At 35.9% G+C, this 17,889-nt stretch overlaps 1 protein-coding gene across 3 annotated transcripts in view; it reads right to left on the reverse strand.

The window, feature by feature from the left end:
* Nucleotides 1-714: 714 nt before the first annotated feature.
* LOC123318393 (dynein axonemal heavy chain 8-like) overlaps nucleotides 715-17,889 on the reverse strand; it is a 1,393,903-nt gene continuing 1,376,728 nt past the window's right edge. For all 3 annotated transcript variants that reach the window (XM_044905013.1, XM_044905020.1, XM_044905005.1), the window contains 2 exons: nucleotides 17,595-17,756; nucleotides 715-895 (listed from right to left, as the gene is read on the reverse strand). In XM_044905013.1, the coding sequence (XP_044760948.1) occupies nucleotides 770-895; nucleotides 17,595-17,756 (288 nt within the window). In that variant the 3' untranslated portion in view covers nucleotides 715-769. The remainder of the gene's footprint in view (nucleotides 896-17,594; nucleotides 17,757-17,889) is intronic.

A 17,889-nucleotide genomic window follows, 5' to 3' on the forward strand; every position in this document is an offset into this window, starting at 1 on the left:
CCTTCTCTCTACTCTCCATATATATGAATATGAATATGTTGTTTAAAGAAATTTTGCAATTCAAGTACGATCCTCTCTGATTGCTCGATGTATTGCCGTCATGTGGTGCAGCGATAGGGTGCTTATGTTTCTTGAATGAACGTAGTTCTGATGAGAGTTCATTTATCTGTTTATTTTGGTTTGTTATGATACTCCACTGTTAGTTGTAGGTATTCAGCAGTCCGCGTTTCTCGACTGATGAAATAAGTCGTTGTCACCCATTTAATGGCACTTCTCACAGATCCATTTATCGACACATTTTATGTGATAGTTATTGGCACAATTAGCACAATCTATAGAATCATCGTAGCCATCGATTTTATTAGTCCATTGAGTACAGCATGGTGGTCGAATGTTGAACAAGTAGATGTAGATGTAGATGTAAGGAAGGATAGTTGAAGAATTCAATAATTCTTCAACTATCAGATAAACAGGAATCTGGAGTGACATAGGCCATGAGGATGATACCTCATGAATTTGAATATCTTACTGGGAAAATACCAATAATTATGAAGATTGGAAGTCCCTTTCGGCATTTTATTGTGATATGAAATGCATTTATCACCATATCATATGGCACATATATCTTTCTTCCTTGTCGGTGCCTACAACATTTGTTTTAGCATCACCAAGTTATTCTTTATCCAAGCCAAGTTATAAAAATAGAAACACATACTAGATAGAAAATAGTATATTATTTTCCTACATGTGGTATAAGATGATAAATACTTCACTGAATATCACAGAGTAGAGCTACTCCTCTTAGGGTCCAATGATCGGGATTTTTCGTTGTCACTAAATTCAGTGCAGTGATGTAATTTAAATCTGTTCTTCTCGCTTTTTTGTACACAGGACACTGTAAAAATGAAATAATTTTGTAGGTTATCTTGAATGTATGCAAAATATATCACACATGGGGTGAGGCACCAGTAACGGCTCGTGCCCTTAAGGTGTGGGTCGGCTCAATTAACATGTTTTGGCAGCTTAATGTTTAGTGTCAGTATGGTCCTGGATACTGAGTGTACAAAAGGTGTGACATCATTTTTAATTTTTATTTCTAACTGGGTTTTAAAGGTTCCGATGCTTTCAAAAACATTAGGAAAGTTTTTCTCTTTCTGAGAAGAATCAATTTTAATTGTGTTTAAACTACTTCTCTCGTGATCACCAAATTGCAGAATTTTAAATTCAGTATAATATATATCCTTAAGATAGGTTTACAAAGCTGTTTGAGAACGTACACCTAATTCTGTTACATATTTCTCATATTGATAAGTAAGTGTTGCTCTTTTTATAAATCCTATTTTATCCAGATTTTCACCTGATTGGACTTTTGCTACTTTATGGGTTCTGGTAAGAGTTTGGATTACTTGTTCGTTTACAGATTTAACAGGGATACAAGTAATATCTGAAGCTGTGTCTATCAAAAAATTGAATTTTTGTTCTGAAATTTCTACAGTTACTCCCCATTCTTTATCATTATTTATATGGTTTATTTTTATAGAACCCATGAAATTAGCTGGATTATTGCATTTGCAGGTGCTATGTTGGACCTCATTATCTTTGATATAAGGTTCGGTACCTGAATTTGTTTCAATTATCCTAACATTTTTGGAACGGCATACTGTAGCCCAATGACCTGTCTTTTTACAGTTCCTGCAGGTTGATCTGCTGGCTGGACACTGTTCCGTTTCATGTTTTGATAAACCGCTTATTTTGTTTGATTTCTCTGCCCTGGAAAGATTCTCTAGTTTTCGATTCTGTATTGCCGCCACCATGTATTGTCAGTGATCGGAAAGAAACTCTGATGTGTTTTATGATTTATTACTACAATACGATCTTCTCAGTTGAGGAAAACTAGAGAGCTAGAGAATAGAGATGGACTAACCCTAACAGGTTGTTTCAAACTGAATTGGAGGGAGTGGGCAACGCAACATACTTACATCTGGGTGATTCATCACAGAAAAGTTGCATTCAGCCAAAATACCCAATTTTTCGAATATCACAGATATTTTTTATTTTTGAATATCAAATAACTCGAAAACATCATATAATAAAAGAAAATATGAAGAATACTTCAATTATTAAAATTGTCAAATATTCATAAGTGAGCGTTCAACTCACTTTCAAGAATATTGAATTGATGTTGTCGATACTTGATGAAAATCCATAATTTATTTATTTATTTAGTATACAAAAGCCGAGGTATAACCTATGAGGCTCAAAACAAATAGTACAAAAGAAGAGACACAGAATGGGCAAAATGTACAAAAAAAAACAACAAAACATACAATTTTTTTCAAAATATTCTAATTTTTAGGTTAGGTCAGAGGTATGCTCACCGTCTCTGTAGTATATTATTTTTCTTAAACAGTGCATATATTGTTCTGAATTATGCTTTTCTTGATAATTTCCAGAAATGAAAAGGTCCACAATCAATTTGAAATTTCTATGATATACTTTTTGTCATCTATTTACTGCGTCGTGAAAACTTCTCTAGAAGGAATTCCGAAAAAGGAAAGGGGACATGGAGGCGGGGGAAGGCAGTCGATGTGTCAGTGTTATGTAGAAGGCGGGAAGTTTGAACTGATCAATGGTGAATCTATAATTTTGAAAATGTTTACGTTCCCGTCGAAATCCGAGAGGTCGTTCAATAAATGTTGGTTGTTTCTATGTTTGATAATTTCATGTTGTTCAAGTAATGTAAGTTTTCCGAAATTATTTCCCTTGCGCAATATCTCCAAGTTGTCCAGTGTTGTCCTATGGTGTTGTTCCATCAAATGGTTTCCCAACGCGGAGTTTGGTCGGTTCTTTTGATGTTCAGTGAATCTTTTTCTCATGGTTCGTGTCGTCATGCCAATACAGGGTCTTTCACGAGGAACCTCACCCATATTTATACGGGAAACTACTCAACGTATTTTCATGAAATTTAGCACTTATAAGTATTTCACGATGCTGATGAAATCTAAAATATTTTCAAAGCATGAGCACCTCTGGTTTTTCCGGAAATGACGTCAACTTCCGTTTTTCAAATAAGAACACCGTTTTTTTATTGCAGAAATAGATTCCTATGAAAATTTCAAGTTTTTTTGATGTAACATTTTTCAGTTTTGATTGAAAAATTCTCTCTGAGCGGATAAATTCGAAAAAAAGATCGAAAATAGAGCTCCGCTGAAACAAGAATAACTTCGAGGTTTTTGGATGGAAAATTTTCATTTTTGGGATTTTTCAAGATGTAAGATTGATGTATCTACTTTGAAAATCGAAATCGCGATTCATGATACAGAGGGTGAAAAAATCGCTTTCAAAGTTAGGGATGACAAAATCGTGAAAAATCAATTTTTTCAAATCAGAACCCCATTTTTTATGGCAGATATTGAATCTACGTTAAAAAAATAATGTGAGTGTATGGATCACACCCTTGCCCTAAAGTGGATATTTTCTGAGTTATTCACAAAAAACTGATTTTCGTCTTGAATTTTCAGCTATTTCTTTTCCCTTCACGCCAAAAAGATGAAATTTTCAGGAACTGTTACATAAACCATGTTTTAGATTTTACTACCCTAATATGCAAGAGAAAAATGTTACAGGTTGTTCCTAAATAGATGGCGAATTTTGATTCGAATTTTTATCGGAAACCTCTTTATTTCAACTAATCGGCCATCAGTTTTCTCTCCAGGGATAAATAAATAATTCCTTATAAACCATTTGCAAAAACTAACCATGTTCTACATGCTTGTTTTTAATGATAGATATCATTAATTACATCTGCCAAATTCCTCTTTATTCAGTAGCATTTTGTGTTTACTATTAATTTGGTGATAATTCGTATTACTTTATAAAATCGATCACTATGCCTAATTTTACCAATGAAGATTATTTAAATCTAATTCTACTTCATGGAGAATGTAATAAAGTTGTAGATAGAACTATTCGACTGTTCATTGAGAGGTTTCCTGACCGACCCAGACCAACGAGAGATACCATAAACAGAACCATGACAAACTTGAGAAATGTCGGATCTTTCGTTAAGAAAACTATACACATAGAAAAAAGTGTAGTAGAAGATGAGAACAACGAAATTATAGGATATTTTCGTGTGAATCCTCAAAATTCTCTCAAAGATGCCGAGATTGATCTGGGATTATCTCAATAGAGTGTTTGGAAAATAATAAAAAAACATAAAATGCACCCATATAATTTCAATAGGGTACAGCATTCGAAGGAAACTGATTTCGTCAGGAGAACAGAGTTTTGCGAAGCTATGATGATTCGATTTCAAGAGAATGAAAACTTTTTGGACTGTATAATTTGGACAGATGAATCTAAATTCACAAAGAATGGTTCTTTCAATAGGCATAACAGTCATTATTGGGATGGAGAGAACAACCACCACTTCAGACAATGGAACTTTCAAGAGACCTGGAGTTTCAATGTTTTTTGCGCCATCAAAAATAATGCAATTCTCGATGTTCACATTCATGATGGGACTTTAACTGGTAAGATAGAACACTACACATGTTTGCATTATTTGAAGAATGTTCTCCCTTAGGAGATAGATATTCTGACATATTGACTCAAATAATTGAGCCGCTAGTACAGAACCATAATGACTTATGGTATCAACAAGATGGCGCGCCTCCACACAATTCACTCAATGTGTCAAATATAATCTACAGGCTATTTGAAGATCGATGGTTGGCGAACAATGGTCCACATCTTTGGCCACCACGTTCTCCCGATTTAACTCCTTTAGACTATTATGTTTTGGGTAGGATAAAAAATATTGTCTACTCAACTCCCCTGACTGATAAAGAGGACTGCATAGAACGAGTCAGAAATGCGTTCAGGTTTGTTTAGATTTTTAGATTCATAGTTTTGAAACTCAATTTGGTTTTTAAACACTTTTGCATATCTCTTCCTCCCTATGAAATAAGAAGAGCAACGCACGAAGCATTCCTGAGACGTATAAATAAATGTCTAGAAATTAACGGTCAAAACTTTGAGCATCTTCTCTAGTTATAACTGCGAGAGTTTGCCATGGTTCTCCTAATAGTAACTTGAAGTCGGTTTCAAGAAGGGGTGAAAAATCTACAGCAGGGTTCAAATAACAGTTCCTGAAAATTTCATCTTTTTGGCGTGAAGGGAAAAGAAATAGCTGAAAACTCAAGACGAAAAACAGTTTTTTGTGAATAACTCAGAAAATATCCTATTTAGGGCAAGGGTGTGATGCATACACTCACATTATTTTTCGACGTAAATTCAACATCTGCCATAAAAAAATGGGGTTTGAAAAAATTGATTTTTCACGATTTTGTCATCCCTAACTTTGAAAGCGATTTTTTCACCCCCTGTATCATGAATCGCGATTTCGATTTCTAAAGTGGATACATCAATCTTACATCTTGAAAAACCTCAAAAATGAAAATTTTCCATCCAAAAACCTCGAAGTTATTCTTGTTTCAGCGGAGATCTATTTTCGATTTTTTTTTCGAATTTTCCCGCTCAGAGAATTTTCTAACCAAAACTGAAAAATGTTACATCAAAATAACTTGAAATTTTCTAAGGAATCTATTTCTGCAATAAAAAATGGTTCTAATTTGAAAAACGGAAGTTGACGTCATTTCCGGAAAAACCGGAGGTGCTCATGCCTTGAAAATATTTTAGATTTCATCAGCATCGTGAAATACTTATAAGTGCTAAATTTTATGAAAATACGTTCAGTAGTTTCCCGTATAAATATGGGTGAGGTTCCTCGTGAAAGACCCTGTATAGAAACAGGGGCAATCTGAGCATGTTATTTTGTATATGCCACTAAGTTGGCCTTTTTCAATTTTTGACTTGTTGTTGATCAGAAAGTTTTCTAAGGTTTTGTGTCGCCTGTTTACTACGCTGTAATTGTATTTATCCATGATTTGAATGAACTTTCTGTTGAATTTATGATAGAAAGGAATGGAAATGAAGTGTCTTTGAACTGAATAATGGGGGTATACTTTGTTGATAATATTTTTTCTTTTTATTGAAGTAAGAACATCATCTATGAATTCTCTGGGATATTCGTTATTCTCACCGATTTGATAAATGATCTTGAGCTCTTTATTATAGTTATCTTCTGAAAGTGGGATGTTGAGGAGTCTGTTAAACAAAAACCTGAAAACCGTACTCTTTACTGGGGGAGCATGGTACGAGTGAAAGGGTATTATTGTGTCTGTCTGCGTGGTTTTTCTATAAATATCGTAGGAAAAGGAGCAGTCTTCATTCAGTGTAATATTGAGATCTAGGAAGTTGATAGAGTTATTAATCGCTTTTTTAAGGGTAAACTTTATTCTGAATTTATGGTGTCGAAGAAATTTTCAAGTTCCTCGTCAGTTCCTGCCCATATGCAGAAAATGTCGTCCACATATCTTCTCCAAACAATGATTTTATTGCTATAGGGTAGGCTCATTATTTTTTTTTTGCATGGAAGATGGCCTTTCAATCGGATCACCAGGCAGCGGCTTATGTGCTGATATTTACGTTAACCATGTTGAAGAAAAAATAATGAGCCTACCCTATAGCAATAAAATCATTGTTTGGAAAAGATATGTGGACGAAATTTTCTGCATATGGGCAGGAACTGACGAGGAACTTGAACATTTCTTCGACACCATAAATTCAAAATTCAAAATAAAGTTTACCCTTGAAAAACCGATTAATAACTCTATCAACTTCCTAGATCTCAATATAACACTGAATGAAGACTGCTCCTTTTCCTACGATATTTATAGAAAAACCACGCAGACAGACACAATAATACCCTTTCACTCGTACCATGCTCCCCCAATAAAGAGAACGGTTTTCAGGTTTTTGTTTAACAGACTCCTCAACATCCCACTTTCAGAAGATAACTATAATAAAGATCTCAAGATCATTTATCAAATCGGTGAGAATAACGAATATCCCAGAGAATTCATAGATGATGTTCTTACTTCAATAAAAAGAAAAAATATTATCAACAAAGTATACCATCATTATTCAGTTCAAAGGCACTTCATTTCCATTTCTTTCTATCATAAATTCAACAAAAAGTTCATTCAAATCATAAATAAATACAATTACAGCGTAGTTAACAGGCGACACAAAACCTTAGAAAACTTTCTGATCAACAACAAGTCGAAAATTGAAAAAGGCCAACTTAGTGGCATATACAAAATGACATGCTCGGATTGCCCCTGTTTCTATATTGGCATGACGACACGAACCATGAGAAAAAGATTCACTGAACATCAAAAGAACCGACCAAACTCCGCGTTGGGAAACCATTTGATGGAAAAACACCATAGGACAACACTGGACAACTTGGAGACAAGTTGCACAAGGAAAATAATTTCGGAAAACTTACATTACTTGAACAACATGAAATTATCAAACATAGAAACAACCAACATTTATTGAACGACCTCTCGGATTTCGACGGGAACGTAAACATTTTCAAAATTATAGATTCTCCATTGATCAGTTCAAACTTCCCGCCTTCTACATAACACTGACACATCGACTGCCTTCCCCCGCCTCCATGTCCCCTTTCCTTTTTCGGAAAGGGTGAAAACTTCTAGAGAAGTTTTCACGACGCAGTAAATAGATGACAAAAAGTATATCATAAAAATTTCAAATTGATTGTGGACCTTTTCATTTCTGGACATTATCAAGAAAAGCATAATTCAGAACAATATATGCACTGTTTAAGAAAAATAATATACTACAGAGAAGGTGAGCACACCTCTGAGCTAACCTAAAAATTAGAATATTTTGAGAAAAATTGTATGTTTAATAGACGAAAAAGTTAGTGGTTTGTAGGGCTGGGTGACAGTAAACAATCCTTTTCGATTGGCCGACGTTTCGAGCAAATTTTACTCTTTTTCAAGGCTTAAATAAAATAAAATCACAGTCAAAACAATATCACAAATACAAATGGCAACGATGGTCAATAAACGATACAACAAGAAATGATGAAGGCGAACACATCAAACTGAAAGCAAAAACTCACCGAATTGATGAGATTGAAATACACCCTTCACAGGGAGGTAGGCGAGACATAAAATTTCCTCTTCTCTATATTAATCATTTAAAATCGTAATCTTTCTGAAAATGGTCGTCTACTATTTAGACCAGAACATATGAAAATATGTCAGCTGATCGATTCGAAACAAATATTCGTCAATCACGCATCTGTAGGATTCGATGTTGTCACATTTATCCTTTCTCGACCATTTTTAACTCTCTCCAACAAATTATGATATATTACACTAAGGTTCTGAGTGTCTGTCCTCAAATTAACGGTGTTATGTAATTTGATTTGTATCATCTCACTTATACTTCTCCTAATATAATTACTTTCCCTGTCTAATAATTTGAAATTGGAAAAGTCAAAAATATGACCGGTATTGAAATGGTGTTGGGCTAAGGCAGTTTTCTCTTTTTTTGCTCTATTGATTGGCTTACAGTCATTAGAATGCTGGTTAATTCTAGAGCCTATATATTACTTAGTCATCCCGATATAGCTTTTATCGCAGCCTTCACACTTTACTTCGTATACTACGTTAGACTTTTCTACTTTCTTGGTCTCATCTTTTACTTTGGTGTAAATTTGGCCCATTTTATTGATCGGATAAAAGGCAAGAGTGCAATCTAATGTTGACCTTTCTACGATTCTTTTGATTGCTTCAGACAATCCTTTTATATAAGGAAATCTGAAATGTTCAAATGTAGTCTCTTTTTCTATTGGTTTATTTTTATTTGATGTTTTATATTTATATTCATTTATGATTTTTCTCACTAACGATCTAGGATAATTGTTGAGTGCCAACATCTCAACCACTCTCCTCTCATTTTCCTGATGATATTGTTCATGACTCAGATGGTAAGATCTATACAAAAAATTTTTTATTGTTCCAATTTTTTGAGACATGGGGTGATGCGAGTTGTAGTTAAGAAGTCTACCAGAAGAGGAAGGTTTAGTGAACCAATTAGTCACCAACTTACCATCATCACCTCTCATGACCATCATGTCTAAAAACGCAATTTTACCGTCGGTTTCTTCCTCAATGGTGAACTGCAACCTAGGATTGAAGCCATTAAAGACTTCCATTAACTGATCTTTACAATTTATAGGAATCGTGAGGAAAGTATCATCCACGTATAGTTTCAAAATAGAAACAAAAAATGTGAGCCTTCTCAATCACGAATCATTTTAATAGAATAAATAATATTCATCAGCACATAGACGTAATTGAAAGAGATTATTTTTACACCAAAAAATATTTAATTGAACACCCTGAATGCATAGTATGTCGTTCTGATAAAGGTAACTCTACAGTGATAATGTATCGTCATGAATATATGACACATATACATCTTATGTTGAGAGATAGTAATACTTATAGAATTTTAAACTCAGACCCAACTAAGAAATTTCAAAAAACAAGTAATGCTATAGTAAATGAATTAAAAGCCTTAAATGTAATAGATGAAACTCAGTCAAAGAAGTTAAAACGTCATAACGCTGTAATACCAAAATTATATGGTTTACGTAAGACACATAAGAATACGATCAGTTTCAGACCAGTAGTTAGTTGCATAGACTCTCCCTCCTATAATTTATCACATTTAATACATCAAATATTATCACCTATTGTCTCCACATCTGAATATAATGTAAACAATTCCCTACAGTTTGCTGAGTTTATCAACACATGCCAAATACCAGAAAATTATGTATTAGTGTCTCTTGATGTAGTCTCCTTATACACCAACATCCCTAAACAATTAGTTCTCGACATTATAAAGAGGAAGTGGCATTTCATATCCGCATACACTGACATACCTCAAGAAACGTTTATTAACATAATAAATTTTATTTTTGACACGAGCTACTTCTCTTTTGATGGAATCATCTTTCAACAACTTGACGGTTCTGCCATGGGAAACCCCGCTAGTACATCTATAGCTAATTTGGTCATGATCGAATTAATATGTCAATGTTTGAGAAGGCTCACATTTTTTGTTCCTATTTTAAAACTATACGTGGATGATACTTTCCTCACGATTCCTATAAATTGTAAAGATCAGTTAATGGAAGTCTTTAATGGCTTCAATCCTAGGTTGCAGTTCACCATTGAGGAAGAAACCGACGGTAAAATTGCGTTTTTAGACATGATGGTCATGAGAGGTGATGATGGTAAGCTGGTGACTAATTGGTTCACTAAACCTTCCTCTTCTGGTAGACTTCTTAACTACAACTCGCATCACCCCATGTCTCAAAAAATTGGAACAATAAAAAAATTTTTGTATAGATCTTACCATCTGAGTCATGAACAATATCATCAGGAAAATGAGAGGAGAGTGGTTGAGATGTTGGCACTCAACAATTATCCTAGATCGTTAGTGAGAAAAATCATACATGAATATAAATATAAAACATCAAATAAAAATAAACCAATAGAAAAAGAGACTACATTTAAACATTTCAGATTTCCTTATATGAAGGGATTGTCTGAAGCAATCAAAAGAATCGTAGAAAGGTCAACATTAGATTGCACTCTTGCCTTTTATCCGATCAATAAAATGGGCCAAATTTACACCAAAGTAAAAGATGAGACCAAGAAAGTAAAAAAGTCTAACGTAGTATACGAAGTAAAGTGTGAAGGCTGCGATAAAAGCTATATCGGGATGACTAAGCAATATATAGGCTCTAGAATTAACCAGCATTCTAATGACTGTAAGCCAATAAATAGAGCAAAAAAAGAGAAAACTGCCTTAGCCCAACACCATTTCAATACCGGTCATATTTTTGACTTTTCCAATTTCAAATTATTAGACAGGGAAAGTAATTATATTAGGAGAAGTATCAGTGAGATGATACAAATCAAATTACATAACACCGTTAATTTGAGGACAGACACTCAGAACCTTAGTGTAATATATCATAATTTGTTGGAGAGAGTTAAAAATGGTCGAGAAAGGATAAATGTGACAACATCGAATCCTACAGATGCGTGATTGACGAATATTTGTTTCGAATCGATCAGCTGACATATTTTCATATGTTCGGGTCTAAATAGTAGACGACCATTTTCAGAAAGATTACGATTTTAAATGATTAATATAGAGAAGAGGAAATTGTATGTCTCGCCTACCTCCCTGTGAAGGGTGTATTTCAATCTCATCAATTCGGTGAGTTTTTGCTTTCAGTTTGATGTGTTCGCCTTCATCATTTCTTGTTGTATCGTTTATTGACCATCGTTGCCATTTGTATTTGTGATATTGTTTTGACTGTGATTTTATTTTATTTAAGCCTTGAAAAAGAGTAAAATTTGCTCGAAACGTCGGCCAATCGAAAGGGATTGTTTACTGTCACCCAGCCCTACAAACCACTAACTTTTTCGTCTATAGAATTAGAAGGGTACGAAAGAATATGTCGATTGTATGTTTTGTTGTATTTAGTTTATTGAGAGACAATTTTAAAGAGATCGTATCATATGTAGAATATGTAAAACTACATTAATTATATTTTTCAGCTGGTCTGATGATGGCGAAATCGATAGCCAATAGAATAACTATCTTATAGTGTGTTTTATTACAATACCCTTAAGATGAAGTTGAACACACTCATGGAGAAATTCATCAATAAAGTTATTAGATCACCTCTCAGTCTTCTTTGTTCAAGGGTAGTCAGTTTAAGGATGCGCAGCCTATCTCCATAATCAGGTCTACTGTATCCGTAGGGCATTCGGGTAACTCTCCTCTGAATCTTCTCCAGCCTGTCTTTCCGGAAACGGGTATCCCACACTGGTCCCGCATATTCAAGAATCGGTCTTATGTAGGACTTGAGTAGATGGGAACACGTTGAAACAGAGCAGTTACCAAAAACTCTGTCGAAGAGAAAGCATCTCTGCGAAGCCTTTCGACAAACCGAGTCCACATGTTCAGACCAGCCGAGTCCCTCAGTCATCACCACGCCCAAGTCAGTGTATAATGCGCAGGGTGTGATTGGTGTGCCATAGATAGCATATGGCAGGCGGGGATTATTAACTCCAAGGTGAAGAACAGCACACTTTTCAGGGTTTAAGGGAATGAACCAATCAGCACACCACTTCTCAATCCTCTTCAGGTCTTGACGGAGCGTCAACAACAGGGGATTAGCATAAATTTAAGTGTCGTCAGCGAACATAGAAACAACCGATCTAAGAAGTCCAGGTAAATCCGACACATATAAAAGAAATAATAATGGACCCAAGACCGAACCTTGGGGGACACCACTATGAAACAACGCCAACTAGAGTATCTGCTACCGACTCTTACTGAGATTCGACGTTCGGTGACAAAGGATCGAATCCACTCCAGAATATGCCCCCTGACTCCAAGATGCTCCAATTTGGCAAACAACCTACGGAATGGGACCTTATCGAATGCACGAGCAAAATCCAGGTAAATGATGTCTACTGGAGCCCTGGAATCTAAAGCAGCCGTCCAATCATCCAGGCAAAGCAAAAGGTTTGTCACAACCGATCTACCAGGGACAAAACCGTGCTGGTTAGGTGGGATAATAGAATGGGTTAGAGCAAACTTCATCAGTTCATCCACAACAATTCTTTCGCATATTTTGGCGACAACACTAGTAACTGTGATTGGGCGATAATTATTGGCGTTGGTTTTATCTCCCTTTTTGGAGATGGAAGTTACAGAACCCTCCAACCAGGCAGAAGGAAGTCGGTGAACAGCAAAAGACCTGGAATAAAGCATGGACAAAGGTTCAGCCAAAGCAGTGGCACAATTCTTCAATATAACGGGTGAAATACCATCAGGACCAGGTGATGAGGTAACTCTCAGATTCTTAAGATTTATTGGTGATCTCAGTGATGGATCTATTGCCTGGCAATTCGGGGAGAGGACCCTGGGTTTACTCAGAAAAAGCAGCAGAAAAAACTTCAGCAAAGATCTCAGCTGACTGTGAGTTCTCACTGCACAGCCGTCCCGATGAATCACGGATAATGGGTACGGATACTTTGGTGCTGAGTGATTGACGGACGTATCTATAGAACTTCTTATGATTACCAGATCTAACCAGATTATTTTCAAAGTTCCTTCTAGCTGTCAATAAAGTCTTCTTCAATTCATCCGAGTATATTCTGTGATAGTGATAGTCACGATGAGACCTGCTTCGCATATACCGTTGCTATATAGATTTTTTGTGGCGTATTTGACGTTGCATTTCATGAGTGATCCAGGGCTCTGAAGGAAACACAGTGAATGTCCTCCTGGAGGTACTTCTTTCAATCCCATGCCTCAACACATCCGAAAAAATTTCCCATGCTTCATCAATCCCCTCCGCGGAAGCGAGTATCGACCAGTCTGATGCTAGCAGAATTTCATTGAGAATAGAGTAATCCACCACATCTCTAGTTTTAATTTGCTTTTTTACTGAGGGCGAAAAAGAAAATTGCATTATAGACTTGAGAACTACATGGTCAGATCGGCCAAAGGGGGGAAGATACTCAATATCTGATGTGAGATTCTCATCATTAACCAGAATAAGATCGAGCAGTGACGGATTCTGTCCCTGACGGAAGCGTGTAGGTGAATTGATCAACTGACTGAAACTCGAACCAACCAAAAAATCAATGAGAACTTGTGATGGAGAATTCGGCCCAGGAAGGTTAGACATCGATAACGACCACCTCATGTCTGGAAAGTTGAAATCTCCAGCAATTAACATCGGCACCCCATTGGAAGACAGTTCTCCAAGATGTTCAAAGAGGACAGCATCATATGGTGAGGCACGAGGTCTATAAACACAAGAAATATTTAGGACAAAAGAAGAATTGGAAATGTGGAGAAATATGTTATCAATGCCAGGGGCATGCAACCTATCAACAGAAATAGAGAAATTGTCACTTATGAGAGAATGTACATAAATGCGGACCCCACCATATCCAATAGTTGTAGTACTGTCACTTCGATGAATGCTGTAATTAGGAATATCATAAAGAGAATCCGGAACATGAGGTCTTAACCAAGTCTCCGCTAAAAGTATAAACATAGGGTTGTTGACACTAGCAATGATCTCGTCATACTTAGAATGAAGTGATTGCACATTGGAATAAATATATGACCATTTACTTAGCGACGACTCGAGCAGAGATGAATTTAGTTTTTTGAGTTGGGAGGAGCACGAACAATTGATGGCTCTAATTTCACGTATTTTATGGTGATGTCTTTCTATCCGGCTTCAGTTCTTCTCTTCAGCTCTAAACGTAACAGCCTCAAGGCATCTAATTGGGCAGGAGACTTGTCGTCAGATATCTTTACCTCCCTGAACTCTCGAACATTCCGCAGCAATCCCTTGTTACGTAAAAGACGAGATACCATGTGGGAACTAGAGAAAGAGAGTTTCCATAAGGTGTTGGCGGAACCAAGAGAAACGACATCAATAATGCTCTCATGGGCGCGATCATTTATGATAGCCAAGCATCTGTGCAAGAAATCATGATCCAACGTAGCGTCAGCTTTTGTCTTGAGACCAGAGATAATTAAACTGTGGGATCGTTTTACCCTGTCCAAAATTTATGCAGATGATAGGGCAGGGGTACCATTCTTCAACTCACCAATATCCTCTGACAGCCTTTCCAAAGTTTTACCGATAGTAGCCTGCGTGAGATGAAGGTCGTCCAGCTTTAATTGATTTGATTGTATCAATGCTTCATGCTAAGTCAAGGTACCACCGTGCTGCTGTAACGTATCGAGAGATGATCTGAACTCGGCCTCCAAGTTTTTTTGGGATAGTCTGATCGCATTCACATCCTCCTGCAGAGCATTTAAATTTGATTGCAAACCCGAAAACGACAACTTCATTGCTGAGACATCGGCCGCTACACTAGTAACTGTTCGCATCAACTTTTCGAAGTGCTCCATCGTAATCTGCTGGACAGAAGAAGCTCCCTCTTCAGAGGCGGAGTTAGTTGAGTAGCTTCGAGGTTTAGTTTTCTGCTGACATGATGCGCATCTCCATGACTTCCCACTCTCTTTGATGTATTCAAGTTCCACAGTTCCTAAATTCAAACAATTTTTGTGGAACGACTTACGGCATGATACGCACATGTATGTCACTAGACGTAGTGGCTGCAGTGCAAACAGGGCAATAAGAAGGCATTCTTTTCAAAATTAATAAGTTGAGAAACGAATCGAAAGAAAAAGAAACCTGCGTGGTGGTAAATTATAAGGGTAGATGTACAGGGACACACGCTTCACTTTTATGGGCCGACATAAGAGACTTAATGATACAAAGACAGGTAGGCCGCGGATAAAATGGAAAATGAACAGAAGGTTAAACATACGGAATTCCCTTTCACTCAAATAAACAAATGAAATCACAGGTGGATTCCATGATTAATACAATTGAAAAACACGTATGTCACCAGCACACATGGGCTTCCACCGGCGAAATGAAATAAAATTATATTCGATAATTCACAATCAGGCAACTGAATATCAAGAAAATATAATAATCCTCAAATTTTATTTATAGCTCACGTGAATCCTGACTATTTGATACACCACTTGTGCTATCCTCAGCAAATAAAATTCCAATAAACTATAGAAATCAATAAGACTTTAACACAACAGTCGTACTACCACTCGGTCTCTCGATTGAATATGAATTGAACTTGCAAGAGATTATACGATTTTCACAAAATGAGTTTTCAAACCACGACACGTGTTTCTATAGCATCTTCAGGACCTGAAGTTACTCTTAAGAGTTGGGTTATACTTTGAATTTCTGGTATAATTATGGTATGTAATGGTCATAACGAAGAAATTACAAGATGTGAGTGTTCTGAGAAGACTCACTATGTCCATTAAAAGCTTTTTCCCGAAAATAATTCCATTCTATAAAATAGTTCGTAGGATATAACGGAAAATCGAATTTTTTTATGGATCATCAAAAGCCTGTATCTTTTCAACCGAGCCGAATCAGAAAAAATGGTAACCGGAAAAGTGTTTCTTTTCACCTCATCAATCTTCGGTTAAAATTTATGTACAAATCAAAGACTCACCCTATAGATGTGGGAGTGATTCCATTTGATTATTTACTTTCAAGCATATGTTCATTGAAAAATTGAAGCAGAGGTATTCAAATAGAATTGAAATGCAAGAACATGAAAATGAAGATGCTTGAATCTTACATGCTCTTTGGCTGTTCAGGGTGGGCAAAATAGGTGATACCCGAACTACAACTTTGTAACCCAACGAGAAAGAGGAAAATGAATTTCCCATTCATGTCGTCTTTATTCGAGAAACTAATAACGCCATCAACTGCATTCCTATATCTTCTTTTGTTTTGGAGTTATGGGCCAAAACTTAAATTTTGGCGATTTCAACTTTGGTCATTATCTTCGTTTCTGTTTGTGCTAGGATGTTGAAATGAAAACAATATATGACTTGGAAAAAATCAGATAACGATTGAAATTTATTCTAGGGGGATTCTGCATTTCTTCATAAACTTTTTATGGTTTTCACTCCCAATCTCTGCAGGAGCAAATCGTTGATTTCATTTTTAATTGATTTTGTATCAGAGATTGGGAGTGAAAACCCTAAAAAGTTTATGAAGAGTTGGAAAAAATCGCCATTTTTTTGACGTTTCAGAAATCATATATCGCCCTCATTCTTTTTGAGTCATTTCAAACTACTGTTTTCATAAGAAAAAACATAACTTCATGTTATAGCTCAACAAATATCGGAGATAATGACCAAAGTTCAAATTTCAATTTCTACCTATAACTCGAAAACAAAAGAAAATAGAGGAATGCAATTGATGGCATTATTAGTTTCTCGAAAAAAGACGACCGTAATGTGCTAGTTTTCCTCTATCTCGTTCAGTGGAAAAAGTTGTAGTTGAGGGTACCACCAATTTTGCCCACCCTGTACGTACAATGTACAGCGTGTCTCAATTGAAATGTACAGCGTGTCTCAATTGAAATGTCCAGTGGGCACTAGAAGAGCTAAAGCAAAGCAGAGCCATTGCCCCCTGATGATTCTTCATTTTTGAGTTATAAAATCAATAATGAAGTGAACCAATTCTTCAGTTCGACAATTATTTGAAATATCTATTTTTCCAATTCTATACTCTGTTAACTACTTCTTATCCCTCAAATTCTTTGCTTCCGATGTAATCGATGCAGATTTGAAAAAAGTGTTATTTTTTTTTTGAGAAGATGATCTTCACAGCGACTATGATTCGTTTTTCCAATATTTATAGGAGCAAGTATCTGCTTAATAAGCACAGGCCTACGAAATCAGTTCTTATGTATTATTCAATTATTCAATGAACGGAAATGTTCAAGAAATTGTGTGTGTAAATCGAAAATAAGAGGAAATAAGTGCAATTTTGTTCTTTTCATCTGAGGTCGGAAAAAAGTATTTTTGTTTTTTGATTGATATTATTACCCGAGCATTTTTTCTTCATATCAACTGTGAATAATTTGTGGATGAATTCTTTCGATACTTAGGAATATTGTACTCACCACATACAAATTGGAACCGGATTGGGATGTTTGATAAATGGCAGTAACAAAAACCACTGGCAGAATGGTATACAATACTTTGTTGGTGGATTCACAAAGTTTTGAGTTCCGCCTATCCCAGCCAGCGCCGTCCAAAAATAGGCCGTAAATGTAAACACCTTCCTACAAAAATATAAATTGAGTTGAAATTTGAAATTTACCACTTCTAATTCATAATAAGGTGGAAACATATGTGCCGAAGTAAAACGGATGTAGATACCTTTTGAACTTATTCTTTTGTTTGAAAGATGTTCTT

Source organism: Coccinella septempunctata, chromosome 1 (genome assembly GCF_907165205.1).
Source record: "Coccinella septempunctata chromosome 1, icCocSept1.1, whole genome shotgun sequence".
In the NCBI taxonomy this organism is placed as follows: Eukaryota; Metazoa; Arthropoda; class Insecta; order Coleoptera; family Coccinellidae; genus Coccinella; species Coccinella septempunctata.